The 26599-nt window shown below is 42.4% G+C and overlaps 1 protein-coding gene across 1 annotated transcript in view; it reads right to left on the reverse strand.

Annotated features, from left to right (window-relative positions):
* Window positions 1–24336, reverse strand: part of C9 (complement C9) — a 35785-nt gene extending 11449 nt beyond the window's left edge. The window contains exons 1-7 of the mRNA XM_090037983.1: window positions 24206–24336; window positions 19428–19545; window positions 16602–16746; window positions 13686–13833; window positions 6963–7101; window positions 2141–2356; window positions 221–461 (exon numbers count right to left, since the gene is read on the reverse strand). Coding sequence (XP_089894109.1) covers window positions 221–461; window positions 2141–2356; window positions 6963–7101; window positions 13686–13833; window positions 16602–16746; window positions 19428–19545; window positions 24206–24282 — 1084 coding nt within the window. The 5' untranslated portion in view covers window positions 24283–24336. The remainder of the gene's footprint in view (window positions 1–220; window positions 462–2140; window positions 2357–6962; window positions 7102–13685; window positions 13834–16601; window positions 16747–19427; window positions 19546–24205) is intronic.
* Window positions 24337–26599: the final 2263 nt, after the last annotated feature.

The following is a 26599-nucleotide window of genomic DNA, read 5'->3' on the forward strand; positions in this document are numbered from 1 at the left end:
CTATTAGTTTGGGATCAGGGATTTATTAAATGATTAACTAAAGTACTACACTTGCAATGAAATGCACAATATAGGAAGAATCCTGGCTCTCACACTGCTCTGTGACCCCAGTCGTGCTCCAGCCAAACACAAGGATTTGTCTTTCACACATTACTTTAAAGGACTGAAAGCCTAACTGTTCCTGATCAATGTGTTACAGATAGAGCAGTAAAATGCATACCTTTTAATTTCATGGCATAATTATCCAACACATATATGAGTTCATATTTTCCTCCCACAGTCCCAGAGACAGCATAGTGAGTTCCGTAATTTTCTAGAAATCTAAAATATTCCCCTTTGTCATATTCAACTGGCAGAAAATTTAAATCATCAAGGAAAGCATCTGTTAGACGAACATCACGACTACGCATTTGAAATCTTCCTAGTTGTACTTTTCCTTTTACAAGCAGAAAGGTTTGGTTCTGAATTCATAAGCAATGAGAAAACAAGAGATTAATTATCCATTCAGGGGTATAGTATAAAAGATGCAATCAGACATATTTTATTTAAAAAGATATTCAGAACTAGTCTCAATAATATGGCATTTTAGGACATTCCAAGAGAAGTGGTGCTGGCTCCTACTCTGGGTGGTGCTCAGCACCTACTTAAAGTGGTGCTCAGCACCTACTTTAAGAGGAGGCTAGATGTACACCTTGCTGGGGTCGTTTGACCCCAGTACTCTTTCCTGCCATGGCAGGGGGTCGAACTCGATGATCTGCTCAGGTTCCTTCCAACCCTAGAAACCATGAAAATATGACATGATAGACAACTTTGATTAGACATAATAAGAAGTCTCCTAAAACGTCACCTAAAATTTAAATGGAAGTAGTAATGAAATAACACTAGTTATTTTCCATTTTTGCAAAACTCTCTACTTTCTGATTTCAGCAAATTAGGTCTTTTGTGTCTCTCTCTTTCCTGATACCAACTGCTTTTTCTTTTCTTGTCTTTCCATACTGCCTCTCTAAAATCCTTTCCTGACTTAATTTTGCAACATACAGAAATAGTTCAAGCTAGTTTACCAGATAATGGGATCTGTTTTTCTCACCACTGCTGTCAGTTGGATTTTTGCCTCTAGCTAAAACATGGAACAGGATTAATACCTTCCTCTAACGAGCTTCTGGTTCCTTGCTGTTTTTAAATGAAGCATGTGGCTCAATTTAACATAAATCATGTAATGGACACAAATTAGGCCAAAATTCCCTGTATGGAAAACAGTGCAAATCATGTGAACTGCTATTCTACTTTAGCTTTACTATGAGATACCATGATCATAACTTATGTTGTTGCTGCTATTCCTAATGAGAAAACTCATATCACAACCTAAGCAAAGATCTATGTGTTGTCTCTCTCAAAACTGAAAGATTGGGGGATTTAGAGCCACATACAGGTGTTACATTTTTATCAGGATTGGTGCTCTCCTGGAAAAAATGACAAGTGTACACATGTCCATTCAATTTCTCTTGGGGGAAACATACTCCATCTGGTGTCAACCTGGAAATCTGCCTTGCAAGAGAAACTTTGTTGCAAGAATGAACTATGGTATGCTCCCTTCCCTGTCTGGCTGGGGAGGTGAGCAGCAAAGCAATGCTCTCCATGCTTCCCCAGAACAAGGAGTGCCCAGTAAGTCTGGGACGGGACTGGCACAGCAGGGCAAAGCCCCCTACCCACTCCCTGAAATGGGGTCCTTGGTCTGAGAAGTAGGTGGATTTGCCTGGATGCTCTGCTTTGCTCTGCTCCCAGCAACCAGGAACAGAGTGAAAGAACAGCTAATCCTTGTTCCCAGGGTCCTTCATCCTTGTAATTGCCAACATATTTTCATTCTTATGTGCTGGGATAGCAGTAAGCATTCTTACAGCATGGAAGACAAGACTGCCTATATTCCTGTGGCACATTAATCTTTGTTCCAGTGGTAGCAACCGTTTTCAATGGCAGGCCAGATCAATCTGGTTCGGTTCTGAGGTGAGCTGATGATTCTGACCTACCCCTATTTCTCCCCATCTGCTGCAGTACAGACAAAATCCTACCCAATCACACTGCTTGTCCAGGGCAAGGGTGAAGACCATCCCTGGCTCAGTGGGCTAGATTCTATTGAGCTTACCCTTTCTTGGTCATACTTCAGAATAGAATGAAAACTTTCTCCCGCAGAATATTTGTATCCAGTAGAAAAATTCAAAGCTGCTTTTTTTTCTTCTGTAGGTTTCAATTTCAAAACCATTCCAACCTCAAAATGTTCTTGTTTTGTTCTGAGAACCTCTTTGAACACCGTTAGTCGATCCTGGTAGGACTCACTTGTGAAACTCTTGTCTGCTCTTGTCTTAGAGAGTATAAAAAGACAGAATTATTTTTACAGAAACACAGAAATTTGAAACTTGTCACCACTGGGTATTAATACTGTATGATTTGTTTATCTGAATCTTATAACTAATATTATTAAAAATATTCTATACACAACTGGTACTGCTGGGAACACAGAAGATGAAAATTTAGGAATTCATGGGTTTGTATGTAATTTGGATCCAACCTTTAGTAAACAGAATAACATTCAATCCAAAGGCAACAAAAAAAAATGTATATTGATCAGCATTATCATTCCCCCAAAATATTAATGAGGATTGATAAAAATGTTCTATCTATAATTGTTGAGATAGACAATTATCTTTTTCAGTATAATGAAGTTTCTCCTGAAGGCTGTGCTCTCCTTGGAAAATTTCAGTTTCTCATTGAAAAAATAAATGTCTGAAACTCAAGGACTAGGGACAGAAGTTACACATAAAACAGTTTAAGTGATCAGAAACTGGTTTAAACCTATAACAGAACAGAAGTTCAGTGCACATAAACCAGTTTCAAAATGGCAGAAACTGGTTTAAGATAAGCCTGGCTGAATGTAGTATCAGATTTAACTGAAATCAAGCCAGTTTATGGAACTGTTGTCCCAGACCCCTTCCTGGTTCAAGTTAAATCAGAGTCCCCCAGCATACCAGCATTCTTTGCAGCTTTTACCTCGGCTCTGCTGTCTGCTCCAGAGAGCAGGGCTGGCCCCACCCTCTGCTCTTTATCCAGAGTAGGGGCAGTGGCATGGCTAGATGCCAGCTTGGCATGGCCGACTAAGACAAAAGGGGCAGGGAGTGAATTCATTCTCCTCTCTCTCCTCTTTCCCCAAGGACCCCAGCTAGGGTCTACCTGGCTGGGGCAGAGCAGCCCCTCAGGTCCCCTCTTGTCTTGTCGCTCCAGCACCAGAAGTGGGGGCATGGCCAGATGCTCAAGCCTCTTCCTGGTAGGAGAGCTTCTCTGAAGGTAGGAGTGGGGCAGGCAGAGCTGCCACAGCCTGTGTGGGGTGATTGGTGGTGGTGGTGGTGGTGGTGGTGGTGGTGACGGGGCTGGGAGAGGTGGCTACAGGGATGGGGGGAGCTAAATGGTGGCACTGACAGGTGGGCTTGGGGAGCTATGATCACCCCAAAATTCACTTTAGCCCCCGTAGCAACCCCTCCCAGTGTTGCTGCCACCATTGCTCACCCTGTACAGGCTGTGGTAGCTCTGCCCACCCTGGGACACCATGACAGCCCAGCTCCCCAGCCCTTTGCCACTCCAGCATGGGGCTGAGGCTGGGGCTGCAGGGCTGAGCTGGGTGGGCTTATAGCACTGCTGAGGGTGGGTGCAGAGGGGCTAGGCTGGACCGGGCTGCGGGGGCAGGGCCCTTCCCAGTGGACTGTGGCTCAGGCTGGGGCCACTAGAACTGTATGCCCATTTTGCTGCCAGTTTCCCATGCCCAGGCTAGTTGTGGTGTCTCATAACCCCTGTGGTGAGCAAGGTTCTCCTCCTTTCTCCTCCTCCCCAGCCATGGGGTGAGGGTGGGGGCCTCAACCCTTTGGTGCAAGAGTGAGGGGCAGAGTTTGGGCATGCTCCACCCCACAAAAAAGCCTGGCAAGAGCTACTTCCCTCCTTCCCCTCCAGGCACACTACAGCTGAGGTCCCTCCAGGCTAGGGTGGGGGTTTAAACCTCTCCCCAGTCATACACAGGCCTGCCAGGGCCTGGCCATGCCCCCCCTCAGTTCAGCACTGACAAAGGGAAAGAAGGGCTCACATAAGCACGCCCTGGATTCTGGCCTGAGCCACTGTAGGCATGTGGCTTCATTTTTAGAATCAATAGTAAATGTCTATTAACTTGCTTGCCAGTTCAATCTATGCAGGATAGACTAACCTGCAAAGATTGAATCCGTTTAGGCTCAGGCTTTTTGAACATCTGTACTTAGCCAAAGTGTTTGAATCCTATTCTGGCTCCAGTGCCCAGCAGGAGTTATATTTTTATCCTCTCATGTGCTAGGCTTTCTTTCTAGGCTATGTCCCTTATCCTGATTATATCTATTATGGTTCACTGTGGCCAGGGACTTCCATGGTGAAACCACCTACCCTCACCATAAGGGGAGACTGTGGAGCATCTCAGGGGTAGAGGTCCAAATGGAAGCCTAGTCTATAAAGGAAAATCAGAGCATGAGGTAGCCAGAGCGTACAAAGCAACATTTTTAAACTTAAATATTTAGGGCTTTGGCAGGAAAAAAAATTCACAATTAATTTCTTTTTCTGGACAGTTTTTTCAGTTGCACCTTGGTTTTGACTCCACTACAAAACAAGAACCCCCCCCCCCCCCCCCGAAACATGGGCTTCTCAAAATGAAAGGATGAATAATTTTTATCAGTAGTTCATGATTTTTCAGTGCCTCAATGTTTACGTTCAAATTTACATGCCTTAAAGGGGATTTATTATTAAAGAAAATGCCAAACAATCTATGAAAAGTAGATTCTTTTAAGTGGCTTCAAGTTGTTCACATATCCACCAGATCACTAGGTGCTTGAACCACTTGGCCGAAGTCCTCCAAAGTGGAAGGAAGCACTTGGACTTTACTCTGGCAACATAATGTGAAATTCCACATCATGCTTATAGTGAACATGAGTCATGAAATTTAGAAAAATATTGCACCAAGTTTCACACAACTGCACAAAAATTTACCCTTGTGTCACGAGTTTGGCAGTTGTTATGATTTTTCTCTTTTTAATTCTCTTTTCCCAGTTTCTGGAAATGGTGTTTAATACATCTAACATTTGATAAAATAAGCATTGGTCAGCAGCAAAAAAGAAATGAATTATTTTATTTCAAGTAGCCAATTTAAAAGATTTTTAGTTTGGTACGTTATAAGCCAAAATTCATTTTCACATAGCTGTAATGCGAGAGGCAAAGTTTTCTTATGGTGATACCTTTTATTGTACCAGCTATGTAGTTGGGACAGGGTTAGACATGACATATCTTCATCAGGCCCCTTGCACTGGAAAGCTTGTTTAACTCTATCTCAACTGCATAGTGGTCTAATAAAATATAACACCCTAAGAAATCCTTTCCTTGGATAATTTATGGACTATGCATTTTACACTAATATGTGGATCAGCCTGTTAAAAAAATTAAAAGAAACCTGCAATGACCATTGTTTTCTTTTTGTTTTAGTGGGTGCAAAGTCTCCGCCTGTAGCACCAGGCAAGTAATTTGGATATGTCAACAGTCCCATTATATTTAAGAGATAATTAACAGCAGCTTCCTGCTAGAATGCAGACAGGAGATAAGGGATCTTTAACCTATGAAATGAAGCAGAATTCTTATTCTGTTTTCTTTGATCATAGGTCTACAGCTTCTTAAAAATGTTTTTATTACTAAATAAATATTTAGAGCATGGTAGTGTTTTAGCAAATGGTACAATTTTGGAAACAAAGGAGTGCTACCACTGCTAGAACAAATACCTACCCTCCTGGTAATACTCTGTGGGCCAGATTTACTCATTTTCAGGTAGTTCTTTTGCTGGTTTAAAATTTTCATAGTTCTCCTGAAGTCAATGACAGTTTACAATGGGCCTGAGGTAACTTTCCACTGAGTAGTTCACTCTCAGGACACAATCTGCACCATAAATTATATTAATTTGATTTATACAATAACCACACCAATACTGCAACAGAACACAAGGCAGGATAAAGTGTCTGTGGCTCTGGATCTCTTCAGAGAAGGCTGACTTTACATCTGAAGCCTTTGAGAGCAGAGGCGCTTGTCTTCTCTTTATTTTTTTCAGTGGTAATAGCAATATGATACTCTAAGAGGAAAGTGGATTCATATCTTATAGGTACTTAGTTATTAAACTGTTTCTTTTGAAATAGTTAGAAGAACAGGAAACTTCTATTATTTTCAAGACTTTCTTACTGGAATGTTCACAGTTTACCTCTAAGTGATCTTCCACCTGCGTAGGTGCAGAAAACTTTAAATAAAGATAGTAATTCTCATTAAATCACTGAGGCAAAGATTCTTAAAATCTCTGAAGTTAATGGGACATTTGAAATCCAAATCTTCCATTTAAGTTTGAGAATCCTAGCCTGAATCTCTAGAATTTTTATCCGGTTCTAATTATATTGCCAGAAAAGATAATTCTGTGGTTAAGGAACCTAAGTGGGACTTAGAAAATTTGGATGTAGTCCCTGATTTTGCTACAGATTTGTGTGTGTGACCCTGAGAAAGTCATTTACTCTCACTGTGCCTCAATGCCCCATCCAGAAAGTAGAACTAATTATACACCCTTCTTCCCATCTGTTGTCTGTCTCATCTGTTTAGACTGTAAATTTGTGGAGGAAACTTAGGACATACCGTTAGGAAACAAGTGACATACTGTCACTTAGTATGCATAGATGCAGCACTCGACTCAACGGGAATTCACCTGGGGTCTCCACGCACTGTCATTAATGCAAACAATAATATAACCTTCTCCCTTCTGGATTCTGCCTTGAGCTTGCTACAGAAGACTTGTTACTATTTAATTTAAAGGAAATGTTCACCTTCCCAAGGGGCTGTCAAAACTCGGTTGAACACGTCCTAATTTTTACAGAAAGACTTACCTCATAATTAAGTACAGCAACATTCCACGGCTTGCGGTAATATGTCTTAGTATTTCCATCACGCACTCTTTCACAAAGGCCATTAAAATACTCATTTTCAAATGGGCTGGCCATTGGCTGCATCCCGAGAATATTGATTCTAAAGGGAAAATAAAAATATGTTGATTATTATTTTTTAGAAGATGATGATATGGTTGCTTTCTATTATTATGAACCACAAAGGTAAAATATGTTAAAAATATACATAGCACAAGAAAAGAGTACTAAAATCAGTTGAGATTCAGGACTCAGAGGATCTGTCTGATTTGCATTGTCTCGTAGGTTCTTTTTAGAAAGGGCTAAGGGGTTGTTTCTGTTGTTGTACCCAATTTACTGTCATGGTCCACCTCAGAGCAGCTGGATTTCAGGTGGATGGTGTATTTCACATGTTATTTATTGAGTAAGGAATGTCAAGGCTGCTCCAAATATGGAATGGAAACTCTGTTTATAGCATAAATCCAAAGTATGATTATGAGGTGACATAGTTCAATGTCATGAGGGCAACTGGTTTGGCCTCAGAAAAGCCACTTTTTCCCCACCTCTCTGGCTGGTTGAAAAGGGCGAAATGCTTCACCTTTCTGTGCCTTGCCTTTTTCATTTGTGAAACAGAGACCAAGACACATCCCTGCTAAAGTATTGTGGGGAGTGGGATGGGGAGAGTCTATGGATAAAAAGTGTATGCATGAATAAGGGATAGGTATTGAAAGTAAAAGCTATGGACTGAAAACAGCCACTTGCTTCTCACAACTAGCCCCTTTTATGGGTTCAAAATAAGGAGACATTTTAAAAAATACGCTTCTATCCTTCTTGTGTATTAAGAAACAAAATTGCGGGAATTAAGAACATTTCATGCATGAATAGGACAGGGCACATTCAACACAGATACACAGTAGGGGTGTACAAAGTGGGCCCTATTTGATTTGGATTCAGCTTGAATCAGGGACAGTGATTCGATTCGTTGATTTGGATCACTGTCCCTGATTTGATTCAGCCGAATCCAAATCTGAAGGTTCAATGCTGATTTGGACATTCAGCGATTTGGAGACAGATACAGCTTTAGAAGTTTTTTCTATATACCTTGAGGTACAAGCGTGGCTCATGATTGCTGCAGTGCTGGGGTGCATGAAGTGTCCCACAGGAGTGCTGGGGGGCCCTCCATGTGGTCGGCAGAGAACTCGGAAGTGGACCGGAAGTACTTCAGGTCCATTTCTGGGGCTGCCAAGGAGTGCACTGGGGGGCCCCACTGCACCTCCCTGGCTCAGTGATTGGTTGCAGCGGGACCCTGGGTTCCCCCCCACCCGAGACCCAGGAGGCACCAGTCACTGAGTTGAGTGGCCGTGGGGGGCGGAGGTTCCCTGGTGGACTTGGAAGTGGACCAGAAGTGCTTCTGGTCCACTTCTGGGTCTGCTGCTGAGTACACTGGGAAGCCCCCCGGATGCTTCTGTGGGAACCTCCATGAGCCCCAGCATCACAGTGTTCACGAGCCCCTGCTACCTAGAGGTATGTAGAAAAAATATTTTAAGCTGTCTCTATGTCTGAATCTCCAAATCTTTCCAAATTGATTTGGAGGGTACTAATTCGATTCAGAGAGATTAAAGGGTCCTCTGATTTGATTTGGATTTGGCCACCAAATTGGGCCAAATCTCTGCCGAATCAAGTCAGGGACCAAAGCTTTGCACAGCCCTAATACACAGCCCATGGTTTCTCTTCCCAAAGAATTAGGTGCTTACACATTCTCTCATGAAGAAGAGAGAATGTTAAATGCTGGAAAGTTAGCAGATTAATTTTATAGCTTCATAGATCTGGTAAGAATATGAAAAAAAATACATAAAACCAGAGGGGGTTAGGCCTGTTAGTTTGAAGTCAGGCAGAAGGTAGGAAAGAATGGCACCTTAGAGACTAACAGGTTTGATGACATCTTAATCGGGTGCTGAAGGAATTGGACAGTGTCATAGCTGAGCCGCTGGCATGGCTGTTTGAGCACTCATGGTGCTCTGGCCAGGTCCCTGAGGACTGGAAAAGAGCCAACGTGGTGCCCATTTTTAAGAGGGGAGAAGGGATGAGCTGGGTAACTTTAGGCCAGTCAGTCTTTCCTCTATCCTTGGGAAAACCCTGGAAAAAATCATTAAAGAGCACATTTGTGAAGGCCCAGCAGGGAAAATGATGCTGAAAGGAAATCAGCATGGGTTCATCACATGTAGATCCTGCCTTTTATGACCAGGTAGCACACTGCCTTGCCACTGGAGCTGAGGGAGATGTCATCTACCTGGACTTTAAGAAGGCCTTTGATACAGTTTTGTATCCTATTCTCATAGGGAAGCTAGCAGGCTGCAGGGTGGACACTTACAGTCAGGTGGGTGGCACGCTGGCTTAGAGACTGCACCCAGAGAGTGGTGGTGGCTGGGTCATTTTCGACCCCGAAAGAGGTGCGCATTGGGGTCCCTCAGGGGTTGGTTCTTGGACCAATGTTATTTAATATCTTCATCAGCGATTTGGACGAGAGTGTGGAGAGCACCCTGTCCAAATTTGCAGATGATACCAAGTTATGGGACAAAGTTAACACAGGCTGATTTGGACAGGTTGGATCAAATGGGCAGAACGAAACAGGATGCAGTTCAACAAAGACAAATGCAAGGTACTCCACCTAGGGAGGAGGAAACCCCACTACACCTATAAGTTGGGGGATGACCTCCTCAGCAGCTCAGTGGCTGGCTGAAAGGGATCCTGGGGTCATAGATGACTCCAAGATGAACATGAGCCAGCAGTGTAACTAAGCCATCAACAAAGCCAATTGCACCTTATTGTGCATTAGCAGATGAATGACTAACAGATCAAGGGAGGTGATGCTCCGTCCCTATGCAGCACTGGTCAGGCTGCAGTTGGAGTACTGTGTCCAGTTCTGGGCGCTGCACTTCATGAGGAATGGAGAGGGTTCAGAGGAGGCCACTCGGATAATTAGCAGCCTCCATGAAAGACCTTATGAAGGGAGGTTGGGGGATCAGAATCTCTTCAGCCATCACAGGAGACTTCTGAGGGGAGACCCTGTAGCAGCCTATAAGTTTCTCAAGGGAGGACAACAGAGAGTTGGAGATGCACTGTTTACCAGGGCACCCCTAGGAGTAACTAGGAATAATGGGTACAAACTAGTGGAGAGTAGATTCAGGTTAGACATTAGGAAGAATTTTTTTTACAGTAAGGGTGGCCAGAATCTGGAACGGGCTGCCACGAAAGGTGGTACTAACACCTAACTTGGAGGTCTTCAAGAGGAGGCTAGATAGGCACCTAGATGGGGTCATCCAACCTCAGTCCTTTTCCTGCTTGGGTCAGGGGGTCACACACGATGATCCTTTGGGGGTCCCTTCCGACTCTACAATCTATGAGTAATCATGTGGATACATGGGATATCATCTCTACAGAAATTCCACCAGGACTTTAACAATCTCCATTGAAACTGTTTCTTGATCCAGCAAATTCATTTCCTTAGATAGCACTGTGAAAATAATGGCCATATCACCACAACATTTATTGGAAACAAAGTGCCTGCTACAGCTACCTCTAAGCTCATTCATCTGAAGTGCACTCTTAGATCAGTCATCTACAGTCAAGCTTTGTTACAAACACTAATGGGGTCCTACGCCCTTGGGGTTTTACAACACAATGTTCTACATGTACAATAAACCAGAAACACACAAATCAACAGGGCCAGACTTAGATCTAGCTCTCCCTTGCTACAGTACCAACTCCATGGCAGAATCCTTCTGTTTGGGCACTTGGACACAATGGCTGCCCATACATGTTCTCATCTGCATGCTAATTAGAAAGTGTTGGAGCAGACTCGATTGATTTTGTTCTAATTAGAACGCTCTAGCATTGCTTCACTGTCATGTGTATTAAGCCCCCATGTGTTTTAAGATGACTGAGGGGGTGCTTTACCTAAACCTCATCACATTAACTTTATCTAAAGTGCTCCATGGCCATTTTAAAATGCACAGCGGCTTAATATATGACACGGTAAGCCATTTTAATTAGAGCAGCTGTGCCTCCCCCATCCCTGAGCATGTGTATAAGCAGCCAATAGGACTAGAAGGAACTAGTCCAGCCCCCTCTTTAGGGCAGAATCATCCCTGACAAAACCATCCCAGCCAAGCGTTTGTCTAACTTGATCTTGAACGTATCGAGGGACAGAGATTCCACAGCTTCTCTAGGTAGCCTGCTCCAATGTTTGACCACCTTCAGTCCGAAAGTTCCTCCTAATCTCACACCTAAGTTTCTCCTTGTGCAATTTAAAGTCATTGGTCCTAATGTTGTCTCCCACTGCCACGGAAAAAAGGCTATCTCCATCCACTTTATAATGACTAGGCTATTCAAGTATTTAAAAACTTTTATCATAGTCCTCTTCTCCGGACTGAATAATCATAGGTCTTTTAGCCTCTCTCATAAGTCGTGTTTCCCAGGCCTCTAATTACTTTTGCCACCCTCCACTGGACTCTCTCCAGTTTGTCCCTAACTTTCTTAAAGGGTCGGTCCCAATATTTTGTACAGTACTCGAGGTGAGGCTTCACTGGTGCTGAGTAGAATGCAAGTCTCACTTCCCTTGATTTGAAAGGCACTCCTATACCTACAACCCAATATGCTGTTAGCTTCTGTTTGTTTGTTTGTTTGGTAACAAAAGCACATAGTTGGCTCATAATCAACTTATGGCCCATTGTAACCCCTAGATCCTTTTCTGCAGTGCTGCAGGCTACGGCTAGCCAATCATTCTCTAATCTGTATTTGTGCGTGCAATGATTTTGTCCCAAGTGCAGGACTTTGCACTTGTCCTTCTTGAACTGCATTTGATTGATTTCAGACCATTTCTCTAGTTTAACCAGGTCATTCTGAATCCTACTCCTACCCTTCAGAGTGGCTGCAACTCCATCCAACTCGGTGTGATTCACCTTGTTTAGTTCAGTTTTTTCTACTGAACCTACTAAGTACATCTCTTAGCAGTGTCCCTTCCCCTGTCCTTGTCCCTTCTATATAAAATCTCTTTTTCCAGTCCTTTCATAACATCTGACGAAGTATGTTGTTGCCTATGAAAGTTCATGCCTCTGAATAGGTTAGTCTCTAGTGTGTCACCCTGCATATAAAATCATTTCTTCCTTCAGGATACTATAGTATACTTTGCCTGTCCATAACTGTCTGTTAGACTGCAAACTCCCTAGAGAAAGAACTACCACTGCCATGCACACTTTTGGCTTTAGCGAATTACTGTCATTAAACAGAGCTATAATCATTACCGTTATAAACCTAAACAAAAATTTATCATAGGAGTCCTAAATAATGGGTCTTAATACGCCTGGATTTTAAAACAAAGGTAGTAATATCTACCACTAGAAATATGTGGTTCTAGTACATTTCTTTGTACTTCAAAAATATTTTTTCTGTGTGAAACCACAGTCATTTATCTTTTCCAGACATATTTCCCAGTGGTGATCAATGATTAACTCAGAAATGCACCATTTCCTGTTAAACGCCAGGTGGTGCTGCAATATGCTTCAATTGTTATCTGTTCCAATTTCTGTGGCTGGCTTCCAATCTATTTTTGGACCCACTAATCATCCTTCCCTATTTCTCCAAAATAAATGAATAAATCAATAAAATCAGCCTGTGGTTGGGAAAGAAAGGTGAATAAACAATGACATCAATTAAAAATGCTTCTATAAGCCAACAAAGCTGGGAATTAAGTAGTTTAAGAAAAAAAGCTATCAATACATTTCCTCATTTCTCTATCTCTGAGGCAGAACAGTAGTAACTGAAATTATGATTCCAGGAAATTTGGTTTTGTGTATAAATCAGTGGAGATATATTTTCAGGTATGGTGTTTGTGGGCTCACTGGGAACATCTAGCAACTTGTGAAAGATCAGTTGAGGAGCTGGCCTAAGTGCAATGACGAGCTAGAAAAAAACAAACGCATGACCTGAAAATTTTGGCCACATGTCCCTTGACAAACCCCATTCATTTCTAGATGGAGAGAAGCAATGTGTCCTTCTCTTGCCTGCAACCTTCCAGGCATTTTTCTCTCAGATGTTATTACTGACTCTGCTGCCCTCAAAACCACTTTGTCAGATCCACATGACGAAGCCTTTCAGGCCCAGGACACAATGGCACACACTGTGTCACACAGAATTTGTACTTGAAAAGGATAAATGCAGCAGCAGGAGCTGCTGAAAGATGGTTGACCTCTACTGGAACAGGGCTGGGTGGGGGGAGAGAGGGGAGAAGGGGGAGTGGATTTTTTTTCACATTAATTATATTTATGCCTCCTATGGGAAAATATGTTTAAGATGTTTTCAGCTGCTTTCCATGAAACAACAGTGTTTAAAGAGGGGGGTAATTAAGGCATTAGCAATAATGTGGCACTAATTCAGTGTTTGCCACTACCTCATTGGTCATAGTTAAGCACTACTATCCCCAGATGAATAAAAGTCAACAGTGTGAAAATTGTTTTCCCAGGATTGTTTGGGGAAGCAGGGAATTGTAAATACAGCCCTGGGCTTGATTCAAAGTTCTCTGAAGTCAACAGCAAGCAACCTCTCTCATTGGCCTCAGACACTGGATCTTGCCTTAGGCTCATAACTTTGCCTGATGCTGCACAAAGAGAACCAGCTTGTTCCCTTGAACTTTGTTTCTCTGTCACATACCCATGTCCTGCAGTCCTTCCAATTTCTGATACATCGATCTCCTGATTCCGACAGGGTGATCGTGGGTCTCCCTCACAGTCATTTTCATCAGAGTAGTCTCCGCAGTCATTGTCTACATTACACATAAGCCGCCTCTTTATACAGCGACCTACAAAAAGAATGAAGGACTTAATATGGCCTTTAAATGAGAACCCCAAATATTCTTCACTGGGATCTTCACCTCTGAAATAATATTTTAATTTGTTACAGAGAGAGTGAACATCTTAATTGCTAGCTTCTTAGCATGAATGCCAACCAAGACAATTTTTTTTACTCGTAATCTGCAGACATTTTACTGACAACTAACCTTTTTTTACTGATGCATCTTTTTACTGAGGTATGTTTTACATAATGTAAATGTTACCCTTCTGGCATCCCAGGAGAGTCCATGATTCAAATTTAGGGTTTAAAACCACCCATTGTAAAAATGTTTGATTATCAGTAAAAAAAAATAAAAAAATTCTTGGTTTTGCAACCCTGCTTTACTGCAGCAATGGTTTTATACCATGCTTTGCCCATTCCAGGTGCTCCTACTCATCGCCATGTTCTCACAACCCAACCACACTCACACCATGCTGCTTCTCTCAGCTAATTCCTGAGATTTACTTCCCATTCCTCCACAGACCCCCAGAGAAGAACTACTATCTGCCTACCTGTGAGGAGGTACTACAGACAGTGGTGGAATGCAGGAGCAGCAAGTGGCTAGTGGGAGAGGCTGCAACCCCCTGAGAGAATGCTTCCTCCGAAGGTGCTGTGCTCCTACTCAGACCAGGTCATGCTGCTCTGCTCTGTCTGTCCTTCAATATCCAGCCTTCTTCAGAAATGGAAGAATCAAACTCCAATTCAATCAAATCCCAGTTGCTTACTATTTTTATGGATGGCTCCATTTTTTAAGCAGGTTTTATAGACAAGCATTTAGGCTTTTTATTGCTTGTCCATAAATTTACAGAGATTTGACAATCCTGCTCGTTAGCATGAAAAAAATACCCTTCAATTTACCAATTATTTTGAATGGGTGGGCAAAGAAAACTATCTTGTCATTTAGTTTTTCATTCATAAAAAAAATATCAACTTACTTTGATGGAACACTTGATTATTTTTAGATTTCTTTATTTTTCTTTGTTCACATTTACCACTAACATATGGTGACTTTTATCAATGTCAGTTAGCCAGCCTATACATTTATATACTAAATGCTTTCTAATTTCTCTTACTGTGCTTTGACCTGTTGACTACATGTTCTGAAATAGAAAATGATATGATCCTGCCACACTTGACTTGGGGCCAGAATTTAACCCCATAGAATCATAGGAAAATAGGGCTGGATGGGACTTTACAAGGTCATCTAGTTCATCCCCCTGCTCAAGGCAGGATAATCTCAGATTAAACCATCCCAGCCAAGTGGCCATTCAACCTGTTGTTGAGATTCCATATCTTTTCTAGGTGGCCTGCACCAATGCGTGACCACCCTCATAGTCAAAGTTCCTCCCCATCTTGCACCGAAATTTCCTCTGGCACAGCTTGTGGCCATTGCTCCTAGTCCTGTTCCCTATAGACAGAGAGAAGCCCTTCTCCATCCTGTCTATAATCACCCTTCAAGTGTATGAAGACCGTTAGAAATCCCCCCTCAGTCTTCTCAGACTAGCCCTTTTAGCCTTTCCTCATATGTCTAGCTTCCCAGGCCTCTAGTAATTTTTGTTGCTCTCCACTGGACTCTTTCTTATCCTCTCTTCACATTCTTCAAGTGCAAGGCCCAAAGCTGGACACAGTACTCCAAATTAGGTCTCACAAGTGTTGAATAGAGTGGAAGAATTACTTCTCTTGCTTTGCAAATGAGACTCTTGTTAATGTAACCTAGTAGGCTGTTGGCCTTTTTTTTTTGCAACAGAAGTACACTGTTGGTTCATATTCAGCTCCCGATCTACTGTAACTCCCATGTCCTTCTCTGCAATACTGCAGCCCAGTGAAACATTCCTGTTCACAGTAATTTATGCCTTTTCTATTTTATTGTAATTTGTGGAGATATTTGGGAGAGAGTTTTATCAAAATCTCTATACCATTTCATATAATTACACTGGACATTTGAATCCCAATCTTAGGAGACACAAATGAACTACCAGAATCACTTGGGCTAGCTGAACTAATTTTATTAAAAATTCTTTCACATCTTATTTTTCCATTATTTTTTGAAAGCGTGACAGAAGAGATTGTCGAGAATGCCAACTAGAATGGGTACAATGGGAGGAAAAACTTACAGAACTGGTAGGTTTAAATCTCTTTGTTTCATTGTTCTAAGTAAAAAGGGCAGTGGCACAGCAAACCATCCCAATTTACTAAAGCACATGAATATATTTTTAACTGTGTGTAATTTTTTGGCCCCTGCCACATATTATACTTAAGATGCGATTAACTAGTTAATCACCTCTTAAACTGTAGCCCAGTCACATGTTAAAGCAATTAATGGCATTATAAAGCAAGGACTAAGCCACAAAGTTATTCCACAAAAAATGTGGTTTGTTCCTAGCATGTTATTAATTGAATGTGTGGCCAGGTGCACCCCTGCAGCTGGGAGCCCCATCAGCTGATGGGGAGGAGCAGGGAGGCATAGTACTCAACCCCACAATCAAGTCTCCTGCCTTGTACATGTGGCATGGCAGGGTGTGCAATTGTGTGAATCACACATTGGATCTCATCTTTACCTGCATGTCTGGCAGGGGCTTTTATGTTTAAGTTTTGTCTCAAGCCATCATTTATGTTTATTCCCATTAAGACTTTAATGGGATTTATTCATTCTGTTAAAATTAAGTATGCCAGTAAGTGCTTTGCTGATTTGAGAACATTCTTAATTATAATGGAGTGAAAGTAAGTAGTATCTACCTGAGTCGCACGTAAAGTCAGCTCCACAATCGACTTCTATTTCAAGACAAGCTGTGTTGCTGTTACACTTCTGAGAATCTCCCAAAGATTCCAGGCATTTCCTTCCTCCAAATTGTCCAAATCTCACAATACTTCTAGAGCGAAACTTGAAAGGTATACAATGATAAGTAGAACTACTTGGGGGGGGGGGGGGGGGGGAGAGAAAAGGGGGAAGGGAAAGGAAAAAAAATTCAACTTAATCTGAACATTTTCTCAAATTGTCAAGTTTTATCAAAATTAGAAAAAAAAGTCCCATCCAAGCTTTGAAATTTTGTGAGAATTACGAGAGAAATGGTGAGCTGCAGAGGGTTAACAACCAGGGATTGCACCTTGGATGGTAGTGGTGTTAGGGGTGGCAGTAGGGACCAGGCTGGCTGTGGGAGTAGCTACCATTCTTTTGCCCCTTCTATATGTGTACCTATGTTGCCCACTCCTCACTTTACTACTGGTGAGCTAAGAGGTTGAAAGACAGGAACTTATTTTATGAAAGCTTCAGCTTTTTCTTCCATTTTTTTTTTAGAATTTTTAAATTGTAAATTTGGTCAACATTTCGAATTTCAATTTTTTTGAGCAACAATAAGAAGTTTCATGTGTTTAGCATTTTTTTAAAATTTAGTGTCATGTCACACTGATGAAACATGGTAAGTAGCAATGTTCCATCTTTTCTACAAGCACAGATGTCAACATTGAGGAAAAGAGAGCTTAGATGAAACTATGAAACTATGCTGAGATCATCTGACTCTCAATCTTCTGTTTATTCATGAAAGTATCTTTCCCCTTATGAATATTTATAGAGCACACATGAAAGCAACTCAAGTACTAAAAATTTACTTCAGAAACAACATTTCAAACAGCTTCAGAGCCTCAGATATGCTGATTTATAGTGGTTAAGAATCTGGCTAACACTGTAGACAATGGCATAGAAATCCTTCATTAATACCACATTCTTCAGAAGATGTAAGCATTTAATAACAGGGTTTTTTTTCAATTCTACCTTCACACTGAATGTGTGTTTTACTCAGTGTTTTATTTACCTGGAACTCAAGTTTCATTTAGAAGAGAATCTGTGTACACAACACAAATCTAGTTTTAGCAAAATTAGCAATTGTCCATTAATGCCTGTACTACCTCCTCTGGAGATGGAACACATACATTAGGAAAGAATCTCACATTTAATGTCTAGGTTAAGTCCTGGACACAAGAAGTTACTTGGGCTAAGTACAGAAATTACACAAGCTGGTATAAGTGATCAGAAACCAGTCTAACCTGTAACAGAACTGAAGTTGGGTGCACATAGACGTGTTTAAAAATGGCAGAACCCAGTCTAAGATAGATCTGGATGGATGTCATATCAGATTTAATCAGTTTAAGTTAGACCAGTCTAACAAACTTCTGTGCCAGATGCCCTCCCAACCCAGGTTAGGCTGCAGTACGCCAGTATCTCAGGATACTTTGCATCTCCCCTGCTAACCCCACCTTGCAGGGTAGGTGGACTATCCTTGAGTAGCAATCATCTGCTCTGACCAAGTGCCAAGCTGGACCCACTGGGCTATCACACAGCAGAGGCAGCAAAGCCTCTGCTCCACAGCCCCAAACCTGTGAGCGGCTGCCTCACTGGTGGGCAAGGGGGAGTGGGTGATGCGGGGAACAGAGGCTCCCCCTTGAGGTGGGGGTCTGTACAGCTGAGGGGCATGCATAGTTGGGCTCTCCTCCCCACTGCCTGGCCCCCCCCCCCCAAGCTGGGGGAAGCCAGACCCAGCTTGGGGGGGAGGGTACAAGGCTTTATTTTTCCCCCACTACTCATGGGGGGGCCAGGGCTGTGTAGCTGGCCAGCTGAGGTGGGCAGGGAAGCAATAGGGACAAGAGCCCCCTGCCATGTGGGTCCTCTCAGCTGTTCTGACTGGGTCTGGGGGGGATAAATCCATGCAGTGGGGGCCTCCACTTCCCCCTCATCCCCACCATGGCCGGCCTGGGGGCAGATTTTGCGCTGGATCCCCCTCTCCCTGCAGCTGAGGGCATGTGCCAGGTATCCAATCAGGGATGGCACCATTCAGCTGCCCTCAGCAATGTCCAGGATGCTGGGAGGCATGCAGAAGTGCCCCTGCCTTCTGGCCTTGGCCACTGCAGGCATCTCCCTGCCTCCCCACACTGAAGGGTGAACATGAATCTCGTTAGCTTGTGATTCATTCTATGCAGATTAGAGAAAGCAGCATAGATTGATCAGTTTTGCCTCATGCTTTTTGAATGTCTGTATTTAGCTGTGCAGTGTACAACAGGAACAACTTTATGGAACCTACTACTGACAAACAGGTACACTCCATGCGCCAGTAAGTGGCATTCTTTATTGCTAGAAACTAATCATGTACATATAAACAAGTATATCAATCGAGTTATTGAGGGTTTTTTCCTTTGTTTTCATTCCCAAGAAAATTGATGACCAACCCTGCAAAGTTTTCATTAAAATTTTTCTAGGTTTTTTTTTTTTGGGGGGGGGGGGGGTGTTGTTTTTGTTTTAAACGTTTCTGGGGGAAAAAGAAATTTCATTAAATTGTGCGGCTGCTTCAAGAAATAGCCATTTTACAAAGACTAAAAAAAGGATGAAAGCAATTATTAATATTTCTCAGCATTCCCATGACATCCTGATTTCTGATATCAAATGGTTAAAGATGCCTTGCATCACAGGATCAGAATATGAAGAGACTGAATGCAGCATTCTTCTCAATACTGTAGGTAAATAGGGAGAATATCCATTTATCCTACATATTTAAACAAGAAATTAAGTCTTACCCTTTGATTTAAGCATGGGTCACATGGTCCCCATTCACTCCAGCTGCTTAGCTTACAGTCAATTGGAGAGGGAGCATTAAGTTGTCTTGTATCCCTGTGCAAAGCTGTCTTTGAAGAGCTAGCAAACAAAACATGCCAATACAGTAGCAGTCAACTATCCAAACTCTAGCATAAGTTTGTTTTAAAAACCTTTAACCAATGTTTTACCATCCTCCTATACCTGGATCCTAGTTCTTTAGGAGCTGTCGGCCTTGGGATGTACAAATAGGCTTTTGAAGTCAAGCTCTTAGCCGGGGAGAGTGGAGGACAGTAGGGTTTAAAAAAGTAGATGTTAAAGGCCAGGTAAGGAACCTCTTTTCTCCCCCTTTTCTTTTGGTGGATCCATCCTACATTTGGCTCTTTGTATGCATTTACCTTTCACACAAATCATGTCCTGGAAGTCAGGAAAAGTAGCGACACAGTAACACCTCCAAATCAAACCAATAAGCATCTGTAGGTCCCCAAATCAGAAAAGACAAGAATGAAAGGCCTAAGTTTGCAACAATAGCTCATAATTTTGGGGACCCAGCCTGCACAGTTACTAATTTAATCAATTTTCTTGGAGGCATTTTGGAACAGAGGGACTCACCAGTACTAGTCACTGCTGAAAGTGTACACCAATGTTTTCATGTCCTCTTAGCTTTGCTTCTAACAAGTCCTGAGGAGCATAGTGCTGAAGGAATAATAACATCTAATGCCCTTGTATTGTTTTACTTTGTACATTTTATTCATTTGGGACAAGGAAAATATACTAGCACAGTTCAGTTTTCTCTACTTGGACACATGTACGGCAAGTGAATATTATCTAAAGACCATTTTAGGGTTAAATTGACCTGACTGTCTCTTCAACTTTTTAACCTTAAACAGCTGAGAGATCACAGGGTTGCAGCAAACTCCTTTGGAGAGGCAGCTCACACTGGTAGGCTCTACAGGCTTCCTGCTATGTCTTGGGTCAGTCTACACAGCTTCAGCTGGTTAATGAATGCCAGTCAGGCAGTGTTGCTTGCCTGCCTTCTTCAAAACAGTTCTCCTCGCTCAACTCCCAAATCTTTGGACTTTACACTTGAGCCTACAGGTAAATAGATATTTGCTTGAAGATAACCGTATTTTAAACAGGTGGGATTCCAGAAGAATTTGTAAATTAAAAGCAACAACGGGTACAAGTAGAGCATGTGGACAAAGCACAATACAGTTGAGGTAGAAGCCATCTGAAAACCAGTTATTCCATTCCGGTTCTGCATGACCTGTTTCTAGAGTGACAGCTGCTTCCTCATGAGCTACTGGAAAGTTGTCTGCATATGGGCACACTCTAGTACAGCATTAGTATGGGCACATGTACAGGCATAGGAAGTGGGTGCTCTCTATATAAAATGCAAAGTGGCTATTGAAGCCTTCCGGAGAATCTGAGAGATTGTTATGTAGGGTCCAAACCTGCTGGAGTTTATGACAACTGGGATTTGATTTTGGTTTAGCTGCCATCCCATTAACTCCTCAAAAATAGTACAGGAACAACTAAATACACTACAGCATCATAATAAACAGGTAGTGCTTTGAAGTATTATTGTAGTAAGCATGGCAATGACCACGAATGTTTACATCTTCCTTCACATCCACCCTTTTAGGGCTGGAAGGTGGGCCTGCTTACTGTGTCCTCGATCTCAAAAAGGACAGCTTGCCTTAACCCTCTCTTCTAGACTCTCAGATGTAAATCTGTATCCTTCTGGCTGTAAGGATAGTTGTGACACTAGGGACAATGCAGAGAGAGGCTCTAGAAGAAGTGGAAGTGGGCCAGTTGTCCTCGTAGATGGCAAGACCCGGGAACAAGCCAGATTTTCTAACTCAATGGGAGTCTAGACACCTAATTTGTAATCCTTTTGATCATGTTTAGTACAAGTAGAGTGCTTCTGGAGTTTGTAATGGCTGCTCTCATACTTCCAGGCAGCTATATTTTTTTTAGAAATTTGATTCTAGACACCTGCCCTGAAGGCAGAAAGAGGAAAGAAGAGCAGCAGTGCAGGGAAAGGATTGAATGGCTTAGATTTGCTCAGTTCCTAAAGATTGATGTAACAAAGCTGCATTTTGAGTTTATGACAAAACCTCAAACAGGGAAAGGTTGTACTAAATTGTTATTTACGGTTAAAAAGCTGTTGCCAAGGTCTGTCTTTTTAATCTTTTTTCAAATCAGAAAGCCACACGCAACTTATGCTGTAGGTGCTTGTAGCAACTGCTACATGAATATTTACTCTGAGTTCAATGCACCGCTCCATTGCACAAAATTTACTGAGCTCGCTAGGAATATGGGTCATGTGTTCCAAAGTTTGAACCAACTTAAATATCAGCAAGAACTGATTGCAACAGTTTTGTGACCTCTGAAACCACAGAACTTGATCCACATTCCATGTCACTCTCAAAGGCCTGAGTGACAGCTCCTGGAAGGGCATTTTAATTAACAAAGTCATTTAAAAATGAAGAGATTATGAAAACTGACAAGCCTGTCACCTTAGTATTGGAGTGCAGGAAATTGCTCTACTTACTGAAAAACAAAGCTGAATCAGGAGATTTTAATGCATCAAGTTTGAACAGAAAGGAGGAGTTGAAAGCAGCACAGCCATAAAAAATGTAGCAGCAGGGAGCAAGGACTTCAAAGACAAATGCTAACCTTAAAATACCCTCTAATTTCTGAGCAGGAGAGGGCTCCCAGCTGGCCATTTCATTGTCCAACATGATGTGTTTTCAAAAGGGGTTTCATGTGGATATGCCTGAACCCCTGCAATCTGAAACACCCCAAGGCAGGCTGGATTCCAGATCAAAGCACTGTTGCTGATCCCATCCGTAGCTATCTTCTCTTGGAGATCAGCATGTTATAAGCCAAGGATCTTGCTTACACAGACATATTCCTGAACAAAACACTATTTTAGAGAAACGCTGGCGTGCCTTCATTCTAACACCAGTCACACCAGAGTACATGCAATGGTACACAAGAGAGAGACTGCCGGTCCTGTGTCTCATAGAGGAGAAAGGTTCTCTCACTCCTTGCCCTTGACTAACATTGAGCCTAGTCCTCTCACTTTGCCCTTCCCCAGCACGCAAATTTAATTCACTAAAGCAGCAAGTTATAAAGCATTCTAGGTAATTAAGATGTGTTGGAAAGGGATAGTAGTCTCTGGCTTGCAGCATCTAAAGTAGGAAAGGAGATGTGGTTTAACACAGGGACACAGAAAGCAACTTAAGAGACCCAGTTTTGTTCCCAGTTGTCACTGATCATGTGGGCGGGCTTTGGTGCATCACTTCACCTCTTTCCCAGCATACACTTTGCCTTATAGCAAGGGAGAGTCTTTAGTCTGTTTACATGGTAACTAGTACATTAAGGCTTTAACTTTCCTGGAGCCTTCAGGACCTGCTGAAATGAATACTTGAATCGCTGATAAGAAAGCCTGGATCCCTTTAGAAGTGGAGGGGAGCAGAAGAGGAGAGGGTGATTACAGTACTTCCCAGAACATTTCCCAACATACACAGATTAGAGTTTCATCCCACATTGCACAAGATGGCCTGAACATGTATTTATGCTGTATCCAAATTGTTAATGACCAGTACTTTATAAACCTATACTGCTTTGGTTCACCTTAAACTACAAAACTGATTGAATCAAGCAAGGGAATTGGCTCCTTAGGTGAGCACTGATGCCACAAGCTTATTCTAAGGGGATAGATAGCTTTATTGCAATATGAATAATTGCAGCATATACAAGTGTCACCATGGTCTTTTTAATGTACAGCAACATAGCTGAAGTAACATAAGCTCCAGAGCCATCTGGTATGTGTTTGGGTGGTGAATACAGTGTTACTGCTGTGGTTACTTAAGTAAGCTATACTGAAGAGGTAGCTTAGTTATATCTTCCTGAGCTGAAGTCAGATTTTTGATTGCTTTATAAATCATTCCAACATGGTTCGAGTGTAGGGTATAAGGCTTCTCATCTAGAATACTTTGTAGCAGTAGTCACTGACAAGATAGTGCAAAGCAGTAGAAATTCAGAGAGAGAGCTTGACCAGGGTGAAGAGACTGACCTTTAAACTTTTTGCTCCAAGCCAAAATATCCCTTATTCCAGGTTTTCCCACTGCAGAATTTTTACTCCTTCTCTGAAGCATGCAGTGCTGGCATGTGTCAGAGATGAGATGCTGTATTAGACTGCACTCAGATCTTAACCCATACATAAGAGCACAGGGATTTCCATAAGTAGCACCAAGCAGAGCACAACCCTTGCCAGAGGTAAAGTGTCTCCCTTGCTTCTCTTTACAGGGATACCCTAGAAGTAACAGAACTATTTGTAAAAGATAATTAGGGACAGTATCAACAAGGTCTAGGAACTATGATTCCAGCAATTTGAACAATCAGTAAGTTGCCTGGTACACTTCTGTTGGACAATGTTAAGGCAAGGCAAGACTGAACAATAGACCAATTATACTTTAGTACTGTATGCACAGAACAGAAAACAATGAAGGCAACATCTCTGCAAGTCAATAATCATTGTTGGCTTTAGCTACCTTCATCTTACTTGGACTCAAGAGTCAAGAAGGCTGAACACAATATCATTAGACTCTTAAAAAAAAATAAACAATTTTCTTCTTGGTTACAGAAGTAAGCCAGCACAAGACAGATGCATGTATTTCACTGGCTGCTCTGGACAGATGTAGGCATAACACTCTAAAGTGCTATTTAAAAAAAAGTAAAGAGGACTTACCCTCTACTCTCTCCAGAAACCATGATACTTGATTCTAAAATGCATAGCAAAGGTATGAGCTGCAGCATAACATCCATGCTTCCAGTTTTGTTATCTTGGTAGAAGTACAGGTTAGACCTGATTTCAGAATATTTATTTGTACCTTTTGCTATTGATTTCCAGATGGACAAATCAAAGGCAACACCCACAAAAAGATGCCAACACAAAAACTTACTGGAAGAGCTCCAAAGTCCGTTGGAGAGATAACCTGATAACTGGAAAATAGTAAACTCTTGTGTTCCAGCATTTCCCTTAAGGACTGGGAAAGTACCTTTAACTGAGGACTTTTGCTCCATACCTACTTCCATTTTCACCCAAGCAGGGAAAAGAGCTTCTCTCAAACTGAGACACTTGAGTGCCCAATAAAAACTGCCATTGCAAAGAATACTATGAAAGAAATGTAGATAATTTAACATGTTTATGTTGCACTAAAAGAAGTTAACAGGGACCCATCTCTTAGGGGATCTTGACTCAGATGATATGGAAAGTAAGACGACTTTTTTTAAAATTAAAAAAATGGTTTTTATGTTCTCTTGTTGGTCTGAACTGTCCTCCACTCCTTTTCATTGTGAAATCCCAAATAAGTCAGCTGTTCATCTGAACAGCATCTACTTGTGATCTACTAGAAAGCCACATTAGTTTGCATGTATGAGTGAGGACACCAAGTGCACAAGTGGCTATTTGAGATCACCCTTTGGATGCATTGTAAATCTAGCCTCAAGCCTTGAAAAAGGAGATGCTAAAACAAGGTGGCTTAGGCAGGCTGAGCATTTTACATTTTAGGTGAAAAGGTATGGAATTGAGCTGTATGTTCCAGAATCCTATGGCCATTTAGGACTACAAGAGATACTCAAGTGCTGGTGTGAGCATCCAAATTGATAATCACATGTATAGGGCAGTAATACCATCTACTTCATGGTCTTGAATTAGAAGAACAATGCTGAACTTTCAGCAAGCTTCTTCTGCTAAGTTAAATGAAGAAAGGTATATAGGCTTGCAGGTGATCTTTTAGAAGTTAATCCCCCCTTATCCTCCCATGCTACATGAAGTGTCCTCATCTTTTTTCTATTGCAATGCAAGCTTCAGTTACCCATCAAGGCTAGGGGCAGAAGTTTCACACAAACTAGTTTAAGAGATCAGCAGTTGGTTTAAACCTGTAACAGAACAGACATTCAATATACATAAACCAGTTTCAAAATGGCTAAAACTAGTTTAAGACAAACCTGTTTAAACATAGTCTGACTGAACTGATGTAGGTCAAACCAGTTTACAGAACTTCTGTCCCAGACTCTTTCCTGGTTTACCTGAACATCAGAGTCCCTCAGCATCCCAGCATGCTTTGCAGCCCGAGGCTGGGCAGCCCTACACCTCTGCTCTCTTGCCACAGCAGTGACAGCTGGCTGACAAGGGGGTGGGGATACAACCCTGTTTGCCTAGCAGGGATAGAGCAGCCCTCCCCCCCCCCACTTTTCCCAGCTGGAGTGGAGGGGGTGGGGTGTGGGACAGCAGGTTCAGGTGGGGGGAAAAAAAAAAAAGCCCCCCTGCTTCCCCTTTCCCCATCAGCACAGGATACCAGCTGAGGTCTGCCTGGCTTTTGTCCCTTACTCAGCAGTAGGAAATGCCCACCCAGCAGCCTGGACAGCATCTCAGGGGAGGGAAGGAGTGGGATTAACCCCTGCCCCCACCTCCCCTCTCCCACCAAACACAGGATCCCAACTTTTCCTCCCTGCTCATCACTTGAGCAGCAGAGGGTGTGGGGTCCTATGCTGGTGAGTGAGGGGGGGGGTTTAATTCCCCTCCCACCCTTTTGCCTGAGCCATGGCCCCTGCTGCCCTACTTGTGACAAACATGGCCAGGGCTGCTTCCCCCTCCTGGCACACCCCAGCTAAGATGCCTGCAGGGCAGGGTGAGGGTTTATCATGCTCAAAAGCGTGTCAGGGCCTGGCCACCCCTCAGCTTCCCCTCCAGCCTTCTGTAAGCATATGGCCACATTTCCAGAATCAAAAATGAACATCTATACACTTGAATCTCAGTTCAATCTACACCATTTAGACTAAAATCAGCTAAAACTGAATCAATTCAAGCTCAGGCTTTTTGAACATTGTGCCACTAAGAGAGACTTAGGGGCCATGATTAACCACAAGGTGAACAAGCCACCAATGCAATGCCACAGGCAGCAAAAGCAAATAAGAGTCTGGCTTGCATCTACTGATACAGCTCAAGTAAGACCCAAGATGTGTGGAGCCCAGAATTGGATGCAGTACTCCAGCTGTGGCCTCATAAAAGGCAGAGTAAAGCAAGAGGATAACTTCTTGGGTCTTGCTTGAGCAGCATTGGTAGAGTCCAGAGGAGAGC

Source organism: Crocodylus siamensis, chromosome 3, assembly GCF_052110815.1.
Source record: "Crocodylus siamensis isolate JL-2025a chromosome 3, ASM5211081v1, whole genome shotgun sequence".
Classification (NCBI taxonomy): Eukaryota; Metazoa; Chordata; order Crocodylia; family Crocodylidae; genus Crocodylus; species Crocodylus siamensis.